Source organism: Ursus americanus, chromosome 9 (genome assembly GCF_024610735.1).
Source record: "Ursus americanus isolate L20-20 chromosome 9, mUrsAme1.1.p, whole genome shotgun sequence".
Classification (NCBI taxonomy): domain Eukaryota; kingdom Metazoa; phylum Chordata; class Mammalia; order Carnivora; family Ursidae; genus Ursus; species Ursus americanus.
The window spans coordinates 47073768-47093567 of NC_142135.1; the positions used below are offsets into that span (position 1 = coordinate 47073768).

Genomic DNA, 19800 nt, shown 5'->3' on the forward strand with positions numbered 1-19800 from the left:
TGTTACCCTCTGTGAGTTCTCTTACTCTGTTCTCCTGTGTCTGCAGGCCATTTCAGATACCAAGCTGACTAAAGACACCTTCCTCTAAGTTCTCACTGCATCCAGTTAATAGTCACTCTGCATGGTAATTTTCCATGTAAAACAAACCTATAGTCTCAACACTATACAGTAAATTCCTGGAGAACTAGGGCCTTGTGTTTTCATACATGTAATTCCACTTATATATTTGCCAATGATTGGATGGGTGAACAGATGAAAAAGGCCTTTAGCATCCTTCTCCATCCTCATAACCATTTAAGGTCCAGTTCAAAGATGCTTATTCTAATACCCAAATTCTCCCACCAAAGAGGATATATCTTCTCTGCATCCAGCACAGGTTCAATAAATATTTACTGAATAAATAAAATACTTTTAGAAAGTTTCTACCTATAAGGTCTGTTGCAACAAACATCTCACAGTATGAATCTAAAAGAAAAGATACTTGTGGAATAAGTTTGCTGAATTAGGTATTAAAAAAGTATCATCAGGGAATCACTATTTTAAGTTATTATGAAAATAACTTACCAGTTACCTGTAACTGTAACCTTCCACTGTGGTTATTACTAGTATCAGACCGTGGTGAAGCAGTGGCCATGTCCCAATATTCAGCTTAAACCTATTAAAAAGTTAATTTATTCATGTGTTAGACAAGAGTGTAACTTGCAATATGATTAAAACTGTTTGAATCAATTAAGAAACCAAACCTAATACAATATTTTCAACTCATCAAAGGACAAAGTCACAGCTGTCCTCCATTTAAAATTAAACCTTAGTATTAAAAGCATTCCAGAAGAATATGGCCAATAACCACATCTCGGTCAACTTGAACAAAATAAATGATACTAAGAATCCAGCATTATGTGTTGATTTATTTATTTTTTTATTATGTTCAGTTAGCCACTGTACAGTACATCATTAGTTTTTGATGTAGTGCTCAACGATTCATTAGTTGCATATAACACCCAGTGCTCATCACAACATGTGCCCTCCTTAATACCCATCACCCGGCCAAACTAACCCCCACCCCCCCATGTGCTGATTTATAAATAAATGCACAATTTTTATATGTTATATCATATACTTTATTTATTTACTTGCTAGCTTACTTATCTGAACCACCTAAGTAAATTGCCCCTTCATCTTTTAATACTTTAGCGTGTTTTTCCTAATAAAAATACTCTCTTAAAGAACAAAAGAACAATGATCAAACTCAGGAATTTAACTAGTACATTACTATTCTCTATTATATAGCCCACATTCTGTAATGTCTTCAACTGTTCCAAGCAAGGCATTTTATCATAACTTTTTCACCACAGTACTTAGTTCAGATTTATATAGCATTAGTTACCATGTCCCCAGTAAATTTTACATGTTTCTTTTTATAGATAATTTTTTGCATGTTCTGCTCCATTCCTCCACTTCAATTTTTACTTTTTAAATCAAATACAAAGTTGAGCTACTTTGGCTTTCTGCAGAAGAAAATATTTAAGGCCAAACTTCTATCCACCCTTAACCTACTGAACGATGAAGTAGAACATTCTGGTCAAGATTGAGAAATACTAATGAATATAATGTTTATCTTTTTTTCCCCATTTGTACTATTTTCTATGCTCTATTTAGATCCCTCACCTAAATTCAGGAATCTAATACTCTAAAATCGTTATACTCTCCTATTTGTAGTTGCATATATTATGTGCCTGTATATATGCATACATGTGTATAAAAAGATAAGATAAACAGTTGCGTACTATTTGGCTAATTCTAGTTAATATATATTCAGATTGTGAGATCTCATTCAGGCCAATGCCATCATCCTGCAGATGAGAAAACTGGTTCAAGGATTACATCACCTGCAAGTACATCAGCTGTCATATGCCTATGAGAAAACCAATGGGAATAGAAGCTTTAGATAATCAATGGACATTGAAGAAAATCAATGGAAATTAAAGGTTTTCAATTTCAAGCAGCTGGTATACTAAATATTTTGAAAGGTCCTCCCGCTTCAGTATAAAAGATCCTGGATAAATTAAAACCAGTGTAGTTTTCGAACATTGCTATGTTCTAAAGAAGTGTAAAATTATCAAGCTTACAGCCACCCCACATCGTAGTAGCAAAAAAAAATTTTTTAACTGAGTTGAAATAGGACAGTGAGTAGTAGTAAGCAAAAAAAAAAAAAAAAAAAAAAATTTAAATTGAGAGTATTGTCCTGGAGGTACATGCTGATAGTAGCACTGAGATCAAGAAATAAAGCACCGTGCCTCCTTCAAGGTAAGGAAGCTGAGACTCCACAAGAAGTGAAAGCCCAAATCAGCTGTAACCTGTAACACAGAAGAAGCATATACACACACTTGCAGGAAAGCACCATATTTCAAGCCACTGGGATTACCCAATATAACAAGCAACCAATTATGAGCCTACGGTTAAAAAAAAAAAAATCAAACTTATAAGAAAACAAGCCACCACAACTGAGCAGAAACAAAAAATAATAGTTTCTGACCCTACATGGATTTTACATATTATGAAGTATAAACATTTAAAAATTTAGTTTTAGCAATAAAAAACATGGTCAAGCAAAAAGAAAAATGGCAGTGCATATTTGAAAAAGAGTCAGAATTTAACTCTTTTTTAAAAAAAAGATTTTATGTATTTATTTGAAAGAAAGAGAACATGAGCATAGGGGAGGGGAAGAGAGAGAAGCAGACTCCTTCCCGACCCTCATCAGGGAGCCTGATGTGGGATTCGATCCCAGAACCCTGGGATCATGACCTCAGCTGAAGGCAGATGCTTAACCGACTGCATCACCCAGGTGCCCGTTTTAACTCTTTATTTTAGAATAGTTTCAGATTTACATAAAAGTTGTGAAGATAACAGAGTTATCATATACTCATATAGCTTTTCCTACTGTTAGCATCTCACATTAGTATGCCACATTTGTTATAATTAATGACCCAATATCAATGTTAACTAAATTCCAGTTTTTTCAGATTAGATCGAACTTAAGAGAGAATCAGTAAATTTGAATATAAATCTGAAAAAGTCATTTGTAAGTAGTACTGAAATAAAGAGACAGAAAAAAGCAAAGAGAGGCTAAAAGACATGAAGCTTATTGGACACATATTTCTACTCATACCCCGGAAATGAAAAGAAGAGGTCATACTAGAAGAGAAAATGACTTCATTTTCTAGAAACAATGAAAGACATTTATCCACAATTCTAAGAAATACACCATATATATGGATGTATATATGCACACATACGTGTGTGTGTATATATATATACACATATACATCCATATATATATATATGTGTGTGTGTGTGTGTGTGTGTGTATAAATAAGAAAGAGGTGGGATAAACAAAGACATTCACAGGTGGCCACAGAGCAGTGAAACTACAGAACACCGAAAAAAGACCATGATAAAAAGCAGCCAGAGAAAAGAGACTACATACAAAACAAGAGAATAATGTGACAGTTAAATTCTTAACAGCAACAATGAAGGCATGGAAGGCAGAGAACAAACTTATCTACAAAGAACTGAGACAAAAATTACTCAACCATCAAAACTTACTTTGGGGAATATGGAAGGCTATTAAGACATTGCCAGAAAAACCAACAGAGTTTATCAACAGTAGACCTTTAAGAAAATCTGAAGAATGTGTTTCATAAAAGAATAAAATTACCACAGAAGGATGCTCTCTAAGAGGCAAGAAGGGAAAGATGAGTAGAAGCTGGTAAGCATACAAGTAAATCTAAATAAATATTGTCTGAATAAAATAGCAACATCTTATTATGGCATTTAAACAAAACCAGTATAAACCATTAATACATGGAACAAAGGAACAGAAGCATATAGGGGATGGGCAGGGCAGGCAAGAAAAGGATAGGAGTTAACTGTGTAAATCCTTGAATTGTTCAGCAGAGGGATTATAATCTGGTTTAATTTTGACTGTACTGCATTTCCAGCAGAATTTCAAGGGTAATCATAAAATAATAGAAATAGAGAGTATAATTTCCAAGCTAGTGGAGTAGAAAAGAGTCTTAAAAAACCAAAAACTCAAATCAATCCAAAAAGTCTAGGCAGAAAAAAAAGAATAACCAAAACTATCAGAAAACACAAAGTAAGAAAGTCCGAACATAGAAATAATCACAACAAATACATATGGATAAATTCAAAAGATAAGAGATACTTACCAAGTAAAGATACTGATAAGATGAAAGCAAAATATGGAAAAGAACATACTGGACAAATATAAACAATATATAAGCAAATATAAACAGAAAGCTGGGATTAGTGATAAGAGCAGACAAACAGCATTATTAAGGAGGAGAACTAAGAAAATGATACAAGGTGCAAATAAGTAAGTAGGCCTAAAACTGTAAATCTGCATGCTTAAAAGAAAATGCTCCCCAGCATAGTGACCTCAGCAAAAAAGATGGGGAAGACTATCTCCCTAACAGACTTCCTGGCTGAGGATGGCAGCACTGGTGGGGGAAGCATGTCTGTCCCCAAACCAGTAAGCTGGACTGATCTGGAAGATGTTTCAACCAGTGGCACAGTAATGATGACAGCATGTATAAGGAACCACCAACTAACCACTGCTCCACAGGCCCCCTTGACAACCTAGTATCAACCAGAGCCATCTTCTCAAATTGCTACTCTACGCCACTTCTCTAGGAAACACAATTTGTGGTGTGACAGAAGTCTCCATTAAGGAATTCTTTAGAGGATTAAATATCCGTGCACTGCATTTACCATTTGAACCCAGCAAGCCAGAGAGGTTGAAAGGTTTTGATCGCATGGAGTTTGAGAACCTGCCTTCCTTGCTCGGTGCCCTAAGCCTCAATGAAGAGTCTGGTTAACAAAATTCCAATGGACTCCCCTGATCAAGCTCAAGATAAAGACAAGGATGCTCATTCTTTTGACTGCGCAAGAAATCAGGATTCTCACAAAACATCCAAACAGACAGCCTGGATGACTATCTACCTAGAAGAGGTGATGAGAGCTTTGTAGGCAAACATCATAATCATTATGGAGGCAAGGATTGCTATGATGACTAACACAGCAGAGGCTATGATTGAGGCTACGACTCCAGGATTAAACAGCAGCAGAAGTATATGTGTTAGTGGGTACAATAGGGATGATGACTACGGAGGAAGTGGGACCACCCGGAAGACCAATATGATAGACGTGATGTTCAGTTGAGGAGCTCCAAAGACGATTATTCTGGGGATGATTACAGATATGATAACAGAGGTCCCTCCCAAAGAACCAAACTGAATCTAAAACTTCAGAGTACTCCTAAGGAAGATGACTCCTTGGCTGGCACCTCCCAGTCTAGTCAAGCAGCTTCTATGTTTGGAGCGGCAAGGGCTACTGACCCAGCTATAAGAGAACAAGAAGTAGAAAAGCAGCTACAGAAGGAACAGGAGAAATCGAAGCATCAGCGAGATGAACCCGAACTAGAATGACAGCCTCAGAAGAGACATCCGAAGTGGCAAAGTGAAAAAACTCAGGAACAAGAATGGTCAAGGACAGGAAGTTTCTCATCTCAAACTGGTCTCAGCCGCATCAGAAGTCAGAGCAGGATGCGTAAAGGAGAGAAACTGAGAAATCTGGAAAAAGAAATACTCAGTACAGCAGAAGACCATCACTCTCCAACTTCTAATCTTCCCAAACCTAAACAGCTGCTAAAGGTAATGCTGTCCCCTCCATTAAAAGTGGATGCTTGGGTGAAGTGAAATGTTAATTCTTATGCTTAATTTCAGAGCTCAAACAGAACAGCAATCTCCTACAAGGGATGGGGGGAAAGTAGCTCCAGCTCAACCATCTCAGGAAGGATCAACCTGGAAAGATAAAAATAAACTAGATGGGGTGAGTGTCCAAAAAGGTAGAAGTGGGAAGTCCAGCATGGCCCAAGATATGAAGGGAACAAAGACAAATGGAAGGAGTCTGAAAGGAAACATGGCAAAAAGGATCAAAATTCCAAATCTGGGGGCACCTGGGTGGCTCAGTCAGTTAAGTGTCTGGATTTCATGGTCGTGAGTTTGAGCCCTGTGTTGGGCTCCACACTAGGCTTGGAGCCTACTTAAAAAAAAAAAAAAAAGTCCAAATCTGCCCCTGAGCCAAAGACACCTGAAGAATCCAGCCTGTAACTTCAGTACTGTAAGTATGCCACTCTCCCAGCTGATGGATAAGATTAAATTGAGGGGGATGATCATACAGGATAGACCTCCGCATCCTGTACTTTTTCCTACTCTCTCGCTACCCTGAAACATTCCTGAGCAAATCAAATATCTATCCAGACAGGACAAAATATCCAAACTCACCATCTCTTGGTGAGGGGAAAAAAGCCTCAAAGGATTTTTAGAATTACAGGAAGAAATTTACAAAGTGGCATTGCTGTGGGTGATTTCAACACACTCTAATTTTTCATAGGTCAAATAGATCAAAAAATAAAAATAAAAATAAAATGATGAACAAGCAGGACTTGTTCATCAGAACCTTATACCCAAATATTAGAAAATAAGCATTCTTCTCAAGCATAAATGAAGCATATAGAAAACCAATACATACTGGGACATAATGAAAATCTCACTGTATTTCAAAGAATATGTATAATGCTGTTCCCAGGTGCTGACCATATACAATTAAGTAAAAAAAACAAAAACAAAAATAGGGGGCACCTAGGTGGGTCAGTTGGTTAAGGGTATGCCTTTGGCTCAGGTCATGATACCGGGGTCCTGGGATTGAACCCTGCATTGGGCTCCCTGCTCAGTGGGGAGTCTGGTTTTCTGTCTCCCTCTGACCCTCCCCCCTTCTTGTGTGCACATGTGCTTGCTCTCCCTCTCTCTAATAAATAAAATCTTAAAAAATTAATAATGGAAGATGAATTTTTAAAACACAAATAGAAAAAAGACTTCTAAATATTTCATGAATCAGAAGAAACCACGCTGAAAAGTTTTTAAAAAAATATTAATAACTGAATGATAACGAAGGTACCATATAAAAATTTGTGGGATACAACAAAGTTAACTTAGACGCAAATCTATAGCCTTAAAGACTTATACTAGGAAAAGAAGAAACGCTGAAAATTAGTAAGTTAACAGGCTAATTTGTTAAAATAGAAAGAAATTAACAGAGTAAACCCTATAAAGTACAGAATAAGAAAGAAAAGAAACTAATGAAGTAGAAGAAAGGAAACAAAGGATTAACAAAGGGGAGCCTGGGTGGCTGTTGGTTGAGCATCCAACTCTTGATTACAGCTAGGGTCGTGATCTTGGAGTCGTGGTATTGAGCCCTGCGTTGGGCTCTGTGCTCAGCACAGAGTCTGCTTAGGGTTCTCTCTCTCTCTCTCCCTCTGCCCCTCCCCCTGCTCACACACATGCTCTCTCTCTCTCTCTGAAATAAAAATTAAAAAAAAAAAAAAAGATTAACAAAGTTAGAATTCTTAGAAAACACAAAAACAAACGCCTGGCAAGACTGATGAAGGGTAAATAAAACAAAACAAAATAGGGAGTCCCCAAAGAGACCAAGGTATGTAAGGACATCCTCATGTAACAGATATAACAATGCAGATCTAAGGAATAAGAGGGACAACTAAATAGTACTGAAAGTACCAATATGGAAAAATTAAATTGGATCCTCACATCATATACAACATCAATTCAAGATGGATTAGTGATGTACATATGAAAGACAAACTTCAAAATTTTTAGAAGAAATTAGAGCAGAAAACTACTGTTTTTGTGCCCTGCCAGAAAAGGATTTCTTAAACATGCATACCAACCAAAAAAGAAAAGTGTGACTTTTTGACTATGTGGAAACCAAGAACTTCTGTTTATCATAAAACATAATAAAGCAAATTAAAAAGATAAGCTACAAACTGGAAGATATTTAAAAACACAAAGCTGATTAAAGATTAGTATTTAAACTATATGAGAACTTCTACAAAAAACAGGATAAAAATACAAGTAGACAAATAAGCAAAAAACTTGAACATGAATTTTGTAGAAAAAGGAAACTTTTAAAGCCAATTAGTAAATGAAAAGATGCAGAATCTCATTATTCATCAGTGAAATACAACTTAAGACCACCTAAGATGTTATTTTTAGACTCACTAGAAAAATAAATAAACTCACTAGAATGATAAAAACTAGAAATGTTGACAGTACCGAATAATGCCCCCTCCCCCCAAAAAAGTAAAGAAGGTGGTGGCTCTTATAGACTGCTACTAGGTGTTTAAATTGGTAAAATCCTCCTGGTAGGTGTTAATATTGGTACAATTGCTGGGAAACAATTTGGCATTATCACATAAAGTTAAAAATCTGCATGTCCTTCAATAGCAACTCTAGGTACATAGTATAGAAAATGTTTGTACTTGTGTGCCAAAGGTAAGCATACTAAAAAATAACAAAAAAAAGGAAAAATACTCAAATGTCCACTGGCAGAAAAATGGTTAAATGAATTAGGCTAACTCACACAATGGAACATTATACAGCAGTGAGAATGAATGAACTATAGCTACAAGCAGCAACACGAATGGGTCTTAGAAACATAATAGTGAATGAAAAAAAAATACAAATGGAGTACTATTATAATCTTCTCACTCAGTCCCACCTCTAAGATTTAACATTCTACACTGAAGTCATCAAGAAATGTTTCCAACTCTTAAACACAAAGAAGAAAGAAATGAATTCTTTTGGCAGTTATCATGACCTCATCGTTTCCTACGCATTTCCTTGGAAAATACCACAATTCCATGATTGAGAAAGAAATTCAGAAACACGGAGACACTGTGGATCCTGAGTCTCAAATGCTTATACAATCAACAAACAATTGAGTGAAGCCCACTGAAGAATTGCTGCGGTTCAAAGGGCAATCAAATGACAAACTTTCACTCTTCCAAGGAGTACACTGTGAAACTAATTGGAAGATTTCTGCACAAACTAAGAAAACTAGTGTATGGAAATACTTCTGCTATATTTCTATGCTCTGGATAAAGCATTTTATTTTGTATGTGGCGCAATAACCACACAGTCCAAAAATAAGTCTCCACCACTATTTTGTTATAAATTTGCACACTGAAATTTTTCTTTGTATTCTTTTATGATACTTGAATGTTTTCTTTGGAATGTATAAAGATTTGTAAAATAGGTTTTCCTGATAATAAGATACCATTTGTGCAAAGTTTACAAAGGCTATAAACAACAATTATTAAACTCAAAACAAAAAAATACATTGTGGTATTATCATTTAAAAAAGAGGAGATAAAAAAATTCAGAATAGCAGTTACTTCAGGGGTTGGGGAAAGACAGGAACATGCGGTTACAGAGTTGCTCACAGGTAGCTTTTCAACTGTATTGGTACTGACCTAGTTTCTAAGTGGTTGGTTCCCAAATGTTTCTTTTTATTATTAACTTCCATATGTTACACATAATCAGGCATGTTCAAATTACAGAATTATTTAAAAATTTCAAGAGTGCATGGAAGGTAAGGAAGTAAAGTGCAGATCACTAATTCATCAAGTGTGATGTTAAGGCAGTAAGCCTACAGCCTGTGTAGGAAAAGAAGGAAAGGACATAGCTTTCACACAGATGATGTGATTAGTCTTCCAAGAAAAAGACAATGCTTCCTCTGAACAATGTATGAGGGATCTAAGGAAAGGTAAAAGATATTAATTCATTGGGAGGTAGATGAAAAGAAAATGGAGGAACTCTATTAGTCAATTAGAAAGGTAACTGCTGAGAATAAAGAAGATAAATAGTCACAGGATTTGTTATTTTGAGTACATGCTTCTGATAATCAGTAACTGCAAATTTAAACTGCAAAACATGACAGAGATGGTTCAAAAATGGCACCTTTTGGGGCGCCTGGGTGGCACAGCGGTTAAGCGTCTGCCTTCGGCTCAGGGCGTGATCCTGGCGTTATGGGATCGAGCCCCACATCAGGCTCCTCCGCTATGAGCCTGCTTCTTCCTCTCCCACTCCCCCTGCTTGTGTTCCCTCTCTCGCTGGCTGTCTCTATCTCTGTCGAATAAATAAATAAAATCTTTAAAAAAAAAAATGGCACCTTTTGCCCTAAAAGGGAAGGAACAGAGCAAATAAAATAATCAAATCCAATATACAATTAGTTCCCACACTTCATTTAATAACAAAGTTGTGTGACACTTAAAATACAATGTACTGCTATATATATATTCTTTAATCTGGCATTACAATAACACTGTATGAGTAAGTGGGTACTATTCTCATCTTACAGATGAGGACACTGTGCCTCAAAAGTGTTAAAAGTCTACAGTCATATTTTTTATGACAATGTAGGTCTAGAGAGGTATAATTAACTATCAATATATGGAGTTTGAGTGCTAAATATAGTCTTAGTTAAAAAAGAAGTTGCTCATCACTTACTATGTACCAGGAACTGTGCTAGACACTGGGCATATAAAGATGAGTAAGACACGATTCCTTCTTTCAAGGAGCTCATAGTCTAGTCAGGAGAAAAACCTGTAAACAAATAAATGGCTTTCAGTTTTACAGTTACTAAAGCAGATGCAAAATGTAAAGTAGTACATCTGGGGCACACAAGAAAAAGTGGATAAACCAAACTACAGGAATCAGGAAAGGGTTCACAGAAGATAACCAATCGTTGAATGAACTGTGTCTTGATGCATAATTCTTTAAGAGAAAACTACAGAAAGCATGGAGCATTCAGAGAGCTACTGGAATGGCTGGAAAATGGAAAGTAAGGATAGCGTCAAGTGATAAGGCTAACAGAGTAATCTAAATTGTAGAAGATCCTATGGAATAACAGTTTGGCCTTCAAAATATACCAAACATAGTAGTTTAAAGTTTATCGTAAAGGTAACTGATAGACACCAATGGGTTACAATAATGAGAATCACATTTGAGAAGAGTAACTTTAGCAGCAGTGGGGTTAGATTTAAAATATTGAGTTTATCTGAACCACAGCAGGTAATGCGAGGGGAGAACACTCAGGAAATACATGGTTTTGGGACAGCTGAGGGTTAGAAAGGATTCTGAACAACTAAAATTTCCTACTTCACTATCTGGGTGGATGAAGTTGCCATAACCAGGATAGGGAGCAGAAGAGGAGCAAATTGTAGAGACAATACAGTACAAAGTTTAAGAGCTAACTGCTCAGTCATACTATTTTGATTTCATCTCCTATTCTACCACTTAACAGCTGTGTGACCAACTATGGCAAAAGGAAAAAACAAAGTCTGAATTTTAACAAACTTTTGAGCAAATTAGTTATTCATCAAAATGAATTTAGGTCATAAACTATGCCCAGGGGATATGCCCAGTTATATATAAGCTGATTTTGTCCAGCTCAAGCCTTTAAAAATGCCACAGAATTGTATAAAAGTTATTACTCAACTGCAAAGAATAGAGTCCTGAATGTAGATAATTACGCTTCCAGTCCTCCCAGGTGATAGGCCTACTGAATCCCCACTTAGAAGATGCATCTTAATTGCCTGCTTACTTCGAGATGGGTTTTTTTTTTTAAAGACTTTATTTATTTGTCAGAGAAAGAGAGAGAGACAGAGCGCGCGCGCGCACACACACAGGGGAAGTGGCAGGCGGAGGGAAGGCAGGCTCCCCACTGAGCAAGGAGAAGGATGTGGGACTTGATCCCAGGACCGCAGGATCATGACCTGAGCCAAAGGCAAATGCTTAACCAACTGAGCCACCCAGGCCACAACAGCTTTCTTAAGTAAAGACTTTTACTTTCAGAAGCAATATTAAGAAAAAAGAACAACAAACCTGATCCATTTTGCATGCTTTGCATAGGATCAAGACTTGGAAAAGCCCAAAAACTACTGTCACATATCTATCTGCCTGGATCAATTTCACACTTAACTGACTGCCTGTCTGTAAAGTGGGCATGGCAAGGACACAAAAAAGGTGGAAGACAAAGTCCCAACTTCAATACTTATTGTCTTCAAAACTAGACTATTAATACATAGTAAACATTTCAGTAACAAGACAGGACTGTACATAACCAGGTACTAGAGATGTTTCATCTAATGAATGTGGAACATGGAACATTAGAAAGCCTGCATTTAAGCAAAGCTATTATATCGACTGCACAAAATTTAAAACTTAATGGAAGTGGCCAATATAGAGTAGAAAAAAACAGCTTTCCTGCCCCTAAAATATCCAAGATTTAGCAACTCTAAAGCAGAAAATAAGTATTTCATAAAAGCATAGACTACAAAATAGGCGATTTAATTTGAATAATACAGGAATGTTATTTCTATATAGAGATCATTTATAAAAAGATACTGTTCATCATTTTAATTCATTTATAAAATGGGAGAGAGTAAACGAGAGGGTGACTAACTCATACTGATTTGCCAGAACCATCCACGTTTTAGTTCTGCTCCCAGAGAAACCTCTCACTTCGGGGCACACCGGGGTTTTGGTAACGTTAGTAAACAGTATAATGGCTCTAACTGTGTAGGCAGCTTTTTTAATGTATCTCTGAGATTTTTCTTACGGAATCCTGTTATAACAATAAAGCATAATCCTGTTAAATTTTAGGTTTCTGAATGACCTAAATATTCAGAAAGGAAAAATCAACCTTACAGGGACTACAACTCATCATCAGGCTTCAATATCACACCACTGGGACTACATGTTGGGGGAAGGGAAAAGGAAGGAGCAAGAAGTTTTCTCAATACCTAGTGTCTTTTACCCCTCAGAATTGCTTACTTTTACCAAACTCCAAATAATCACCTCTGTGGTCTCCTAAGGATCCAAAGGCATTTCCAACTTCCTGAATAGCTTCTTAATATTCAGGCCCACTGTTTTTCCCCCACACCACACCATCATCCTTACTCTTGTCTCTGCATGTGTGCCAACAAATCCATGGCTTTGTATCCCACTGGCCAATCACATTCCCTGACCAGCAGCGCTGACCCCAAAGTTCTACCACCGCACGTTCCCTTTATAATCTGTCCACTTAACTCAGGGTCTCCAGTCCCACCAGCTCTTCTTTGTCCTACCAGCACCTAGTGGCAATATCATCACTACTCTATGTTTTCACAGCACTTCGCAGTTTCAAAATTTCACATACATTTCTGTTTGGGAGAGAAGCTAGCTGATTTCTTAAGTTTACCTGTCCACATTGACCTAAGTATCACTGATTAATCCTCTTAAAAGCAAAACGCAGGAACATCACCCTCCTGATTTTTACAAGTGCCACTGGATCAAAAAAAAATAATAATAACACTTTTAAACTCTGTCATTCCAGTGACTTATAAAGCACTTGCATTATGTACCAGACAAAGGACAAATAAAGATGGGCATCTACAGGTACTCTAACTTCTGACTATGGTTTGGGTATCTATCTTAATCTAAAAATGCCTATCTAATCACAGGTTCTAATAAACTCACCTTTCCTCCATCTTTCTGTACTTTCGGTCAATTTTAAAGTTCCTTTTAGTGACCTATACTACAGCACTTCACAGAAGGAGCACAGGAAGTTTTGTTTTTTTTTTTTAATGAAAAAAAAGTATTTATCTTCAAAATGCCAAGTTTCCTAAATCACTCACTATCTCCAACTCTTATTATTTATCTCCACTCAATTTCAGATTTTCAACCAGAGGAGGTAAATACATTAATTCTCTCCAAATCTTTTGGTTCTGTTTTCACTCATCCTCCAATTTTTACCTCTACTTTTCCAGCAACACAAATCTAGACCTCTTTTCTTGACTTTTTTCTTCCAGATATATTTCACATCTCCCCTTTTATAAATTCACTCTCCCTATATTTAAATCTCACTTTCTTGTATACAGTGAGTTTATATTCAACTGTATCTTTTAAGTATTATTCCTCTCAATTACACAGAAAATCTGCTTTACCATAGAATGATCTGAAAATTTTCCTCTCATTAATGTTATCTGCTGCCACTTAAAACAAGCAAAAATAAATAAAAATCTTACACTGAAATACATCATACACATCACAATTTTAATTTCCTGATAAGCACTGAATCTTGATAGATCTATAGATTCCCTTTTTATTGCCAATTTTAACTGTTTCCAAACTATGTGAACTCCTTGCTCTCAAAATTACTCTATGACCAACTATTTCTTACCCTTCCTCAAATCAACATTCACACTGTTACTGTATATCCTTACTGAGATAGTCAAAAGCCTTGCTGAATTTAACCTGTGCCTCCTTACATTACCATGGCACACACCCTAATGAACTGCTGTCCATTAAATTCCTGCATTTACTTCCTCATTGCTCTTCACATAAAATTCACTCTGTTGACAAGAAATCATGTCCAATAGCTAGTCAAGATACTTAACTCAATTCTCTTTCTCATTCTAGTTAGCTCTAATCAAGTTACTTTTTTTTTTTTTTTTTTTTTTTTAAAGATTTTATTTATTTATGTGACAGAGAGACAGCAGCGAGAGAGGGAACACAAGCAGGGGGACTGGGAGAGGAAGAAGCAGGCTCCTCCCAGCAGAGGAGCCCGATGTGGGACTCGATCCCGGGAACGCCGGGATCACGCCCTGAGCCGAAGGCAGACGCTTAACGACTGAGCCACCCAGGCGCCCCTAATCAAGTTACTTCTTGATTCTGGTTACTTCAAATTCCATCTGCTTCCTTGCCTTCAAATCAGCTTTGCATCACACCCAGCAAGACTCCAGTCACAGCACAAATACGATCACAGTAACTTAACTTGCTTTTCTTATCAAGGTGCTTGCCCTCAGTTGATGAGAAATAGTTACAAAATAGCTACCTATCCAAAGCAAAACTAACCACCCATCCTTTCAAACAAAATGTGTTTCTTACAAACTTCCAGCCAGCAAAACTTCTAGGGTCTGCTGGTCTACACAGAAGGTAAATTCCCTCCAAAAAAGGTAATTATTAATAATAGAATTTGGACAGTAGACTAGAGGCTCACCAGCAATAACGATGACACACGGAAATAAAGTCCAGTCCAGAGGATCAAATAGCAAAGATATTTATATTTTGAGCTGACACAAGTGCTGGTTTTGCTCTTTTCCAAGTCAGAACTTAACAATTAAAAAGAAAAAAAATTACACTTGCTGCAAACTTAATATAAGACTCTAAACATCTAGTAACACAAGTCAAGCCCTGTCAACAACTAAACTGTCACTTATAGAAGCCTTTCAGTCTGTTTGGTGGTCCAATTATTTCTAATGAGGTGCGGGAAGTAACAAACTATTGAAAATAATAAACTATCATTTACCAAAGTCTAGTTTGAATTTGGGTTTGAATTTCTACTCCCACATTTACTAAGAGGCAGCATAATAGTGGTTAAGAGCATAAATTCTGCAGCCAGACTGCCCAGATGCAAATCCTGGCTCCACCTGACTACTGTATTCAACTTTTGGCAAGCTTCTTTACTTCACACTGCCTCAGTTTTTAAATCTATAAAATGAAAAAGTACCTACCTTATGAGTTAATGAGTTAATACTGACAAAGTGCTAAGAAAAGTACCTAGCACACAATAAACAAACTATATATTGGGCATTTCTTTTAACTATTTTTCTGAATTAAGTCATTTGGCATATATATACCAGACACGTTTTCAGGTAATGTGTTAAACAGTAGGAATACAAAAATCATCTGAGATATGCTCTTTGCCCTCAGTGAGTTTATAATTTAGCAGTGGAAACAGACAAGGAAAAATCAGCAGCTTTAAGCTCACTGACAGGGTTGTGCAGAGTACTACAGAAATACAAAAGAGGAGCACCTAAATCAAATTTGGTGGGAAGAGATGAAGAAATGTCAAGAAACGCTCTGAGAGGGGCACCTGGGTGGCACAGCGGTTAAGCGTCTGCCTTGCTGTTATGGGATCGAGCCCCACATCAGGCTCCTCCGCTATGAGCCTGCTTCTTCCTCTCCCACTCCCCCTGCTTGTGTTCCCTCTCTCGCTGGCTGTCTCTATCTGTCAAATAAATAAATAAAATCTTAAAAAAAAAAAAAAAAAAGAAAAGCTCTGAGAGATGATAACAGTAAGACAGGTAAAAAGAGAAAACTGTCCACTGGACAATATGGATGCCAGCAGGCCCTTAGAAAGGGCAATTTTAGTAAGAGTGGTAGGACCAAAAACCAATGGCTTAAGAAACCTCTGTTTAGATGTTTGACTGTAAAGGAAAAGACAGAGACTTAAAGGGAGGTATTCCTAGGTTTGTTTTTGATGGAAGATGGAAGAGACTTGAACATATTTTCAGACAGGAATAAGCTGAAGTCATAGAAGAAATGATGATTACTAAGACAAGATCTCTGAGAAGGCAGGGTTAGTAGAGATTTAACAGAGGTATAGACATAAACAGCCCACGCTGAGGCTAGAAAGAGAAAAGAAATGGGTGAGAATGCAGATTATCTTAAGTGTCTGAGAAAACGTTTAGGAGGTTTTACCTACCAACTCAAAGGAAGCAACCTTTGAGACACTGGGAATACAATGGTCAATAAAAATAGACAACATTACCTGTTTCAACAGGTAGCAATATGGCTAGGTAAGGAATCTGAGACAAAAAGAGCAGAGACTTGGGTCCAGGGGAGTAGCAATAACAATCCTTACAGACGTGAATTTTTTTCCACTTCATTTTTAATAGTTCATGTTTAGAAGCAATGACACTAGTCCCACATCGGGCTCCTTGCTTTGCAGGGAGCTTGCTTCTCCCTCGGCCTACTGCTCCCCCGCTTGTGCTTGCACACTCGTTCTGACAAATAAATAAATACTCTTAAAAAAAAAAACCAAAACAAAAACCCCAAAGCAATGACACTAATTGGTAGAGCGTTTAGAGCATAGGTTCCAGGAGAGAAAAGGACATACTCTAGCTACTATCAAACTACTCCCGGTTATTCAAATGCATCATGTATACATACACTCTCTACCACCTTCATTCATTAAAATTCAGTTAGAGAAAATAAGATAATTGGTATTCTCCAGAAAAGCTCTTTACCCAAAGCTCACTAATGACACATTTTCTAATCCACTACCAGTTTTCCCCAACCTGGCTGCACGTCAGAATCATCTGGGGAACTCTGCTGGGGGACTCGAGGTGATTGTCACAGAAACATTTAAGTACTCTCAACCCCAATCTACCTAATTTCTAATCATGATTCAGCTCACGTGTCATCTCTTCAATTTTTGACTAGTTAGCTGCTACATGTTCCACAGCACTGTAACCATGTTTATTTATCTCTCTTATTACACAGTAAATTTCTTTATTACAACTCATCTTTATAATTCCAGCCCCTAATGCTCAGCCCTTACTTACTAAACACTCAATAAATGTATGTTCAATGAAGATTCACAATTAATAAAACATTAACCCTGTAGAATTGGTTAGGGTGGTTAGGTAAAAAAAAAAAAAAAATACCACATAGCACAGAACTAAAACTTTAAAATATTGTAAAGAAAATCCTGTAAGATCCTATAAACCACCTATACCCGTTCCATCTTTACCTACTAATTCTGGGCTCCGAGTCCATGTCCACCTTACCAATGTGATTTCATTGCCACAGCTCACAGTAACAGCACAATACAAAAATATCCAATACAAAAGTAAAGCATAAATGTTATCTAAAATGCTCATTTGACTTATTAAATACTTAAACATCCAAAAGTATATAAACAAGAAAAAGCTCAAGTTTCAAGTTTAAACTTGAAAACTTCTAGCCCTAATTAAATATTCAAAATAATTCAGAAGTCATATGCTAATGTCCAATTTTCCCACAGAAATGTTATAAATGACTAAGCCATAAACGCCTACCAGACCCATAATAGCTGAATCACTTGTACTGTACAAGGAAATCCATTGCTCCACAGAGATGTTTCTGAGCTTCACACACACTTATTTGTGTGCATATGCACTGTTACTGCAAAAATCAAAGCAAAATTCCAAAATAAATTTCTGACACTGAGAAAAAGTCCCGAGAGCATTCTGCATGGTGCCTGGCACACAGTAAATACTCAAAAAATTATAGCTATTTTTATCCAGAATCCTTGATTTCTACCTTTTGTGTTCCTCAAAACAGCTTTATTTTTCTAGACTGTAAATTCCAAGAATGCAGGACAAATCTTCACCATTGTATCTACCCTGCCTACCAAAAAGCCTGGCACACAGGAGTGTTTAATACTTGCTTGCTAATGAAGGTTAATTAGTATCAACCAAATCTCAAAAACAACTGCATAACCCCAGGCTTAAAACCAAATAGCCTTATTTAGTTTTTAGGTGCTCTTTTAAATGAACTACTGTACTTCTCGAATTGACTTTTTTTTCCCTTTAACATTTTGTCAAAATGAAAAAAAAGTGTAAAAAATTCATGTAGAAAATATTCCTCTAAGAGTCACCAGCTTAGAAAACACTGCTCAAGGCAACAGTCTCACTAAATGGCACAGTGAGACAGGGCATCTGAATTTCTCTGGGCTTTGGTAATCCTATTAAATGATAGAGCACAGAACATATTGAGATTTTCTAGCTCACAAATGTTTGTCTAAAAACACTGCATATTTCATGAAAACATATAAGAGTAGCAATCAACTATAATCTTTGCACCAACCCAACCCACAACTGTTTTCATTTTTATAGTATTATTTTCCTCCAATAAGCTTTTTTTTTTTTTACAAAGTTGCAATTCAAGTATATAAATCATTTGTTTTCTACTCCCCTCCCCCATTTACAGTAAGAATTGCCTATTATAAATTCGACTGAACCCTTGGACAACATCAGAGAAAGCTTACAGTTGTAAAAACAGTGGTAAAAAACGTGTTGCCACTTTTCTAGAAGGCCACAAGATGGGGATATTGCTCCACAAAATGTATCTTTAAAAAATAGATAACTTACATTATACCAACTTCCCCCAAAATGAAATGAACAGTTTACCTCTACTGGAAGTAAGGTATATAAAAAATGTTTGTACTTTGTTTACTAGAAAACATTAATGAGGACAAAAACCTATTCATGAAATTTAGCAGCAATTATTCTAATTAAGCTAAACAGTTATATGGTCCTTAAAAACCAAAGAAAAACACAGGACTTTGGCACTATTACTGTATCTTTTATCATACCAATCCTTCCTTCTCTCCTTGCTCCATCCTCTTCCTCCTCAGGTCATAATAAAAAAGTGAAACACATTTTTGCCTATGCATTGACTAACTTCATTTTTCGTAATTATTCTTAATTCTGGGAGATGGTTCTTATTTTTCTGTTTTAAAAGAATTGACACTAAGATTTATTTACATCAACAAAGGAAAACTACACCAAAATGATATCAGTAATGAGAATGATAGTGTATTTTCTAATTTGCTATAATTTCTCAGTTTCTTATAATATGCACTATTATGTTTACAATAGCAAAATACCAAAACTTTTCAAGCAAAACATTTTTGTATTTGATAATTTTTCCCCACGCCTTAGTGGATATCAAATTTCCCACTCCTGTGCTGCATTACTCAATTAACAAAATTCAAATAACACCAAGCATCTTAAAACTTAGGTTCCAAACTTACAGAATCCACTTAACAGTAATAAAAAGAGCTGTGTAAACACTTCCTAAGCAGAAGTCTAAGATGACAGAGTATAACTACCTGGGGCCATCAGCACTACATGAAGTGTCTAAGTGACACAGAAACATAGCCAGTCTTAAACCTGGAATCTGAATCAGATCTCTGACTCTAAAACTAGTAAGAATACCATGACCATCTATTGGACTCCTATTATTTATCAGTCACATTACACAAAAAACC

At 36.5% G+C, this 19800-nt stretch overlaps 1 protein-coding gene and 1 pseudogene across 7 annotated transcripts in view; one reads left to right on the forward strand and one right to left on the reverse strand.

The window, feature by feature from the left end:
- Window positions 1–19800, reverse strand: part of WWP1 (WW domain containing E3 ubiquitin protein ligase 1) — a 113773-nt gene that overhangs the window by 83029 nt on the left and 10944 nt on the right. For 3 of the 7 annotated variants that reach the window (XM_087864772.1, XM_045806023.2, XM_045806021.2), the window contains exon 2: window positions 10446–10541. In XM_087864772.1, the coding sequence (XP_087720898.1) occupies window positions 10446–10521 (76 nt within the window). In that variant the 5' untranslated portion in view covers window positions 10522–10541. Of the gene's footprint in view, window positions 1–564; window positions 656–9896; window positions 10043–10445; window positions 10542–19800 lie in introns of those variants that run through there. The other 4 variants (XM_045806025.2, XM_087864770.1, XM_045806024.2 and 1 more) reach the window with 3 other exon arrangements.
- Window positions 4472–6483, forward strand: LOC123797956 (eukaryotic translation initiation factor 4B pseudogene; annotated as a pseudogene).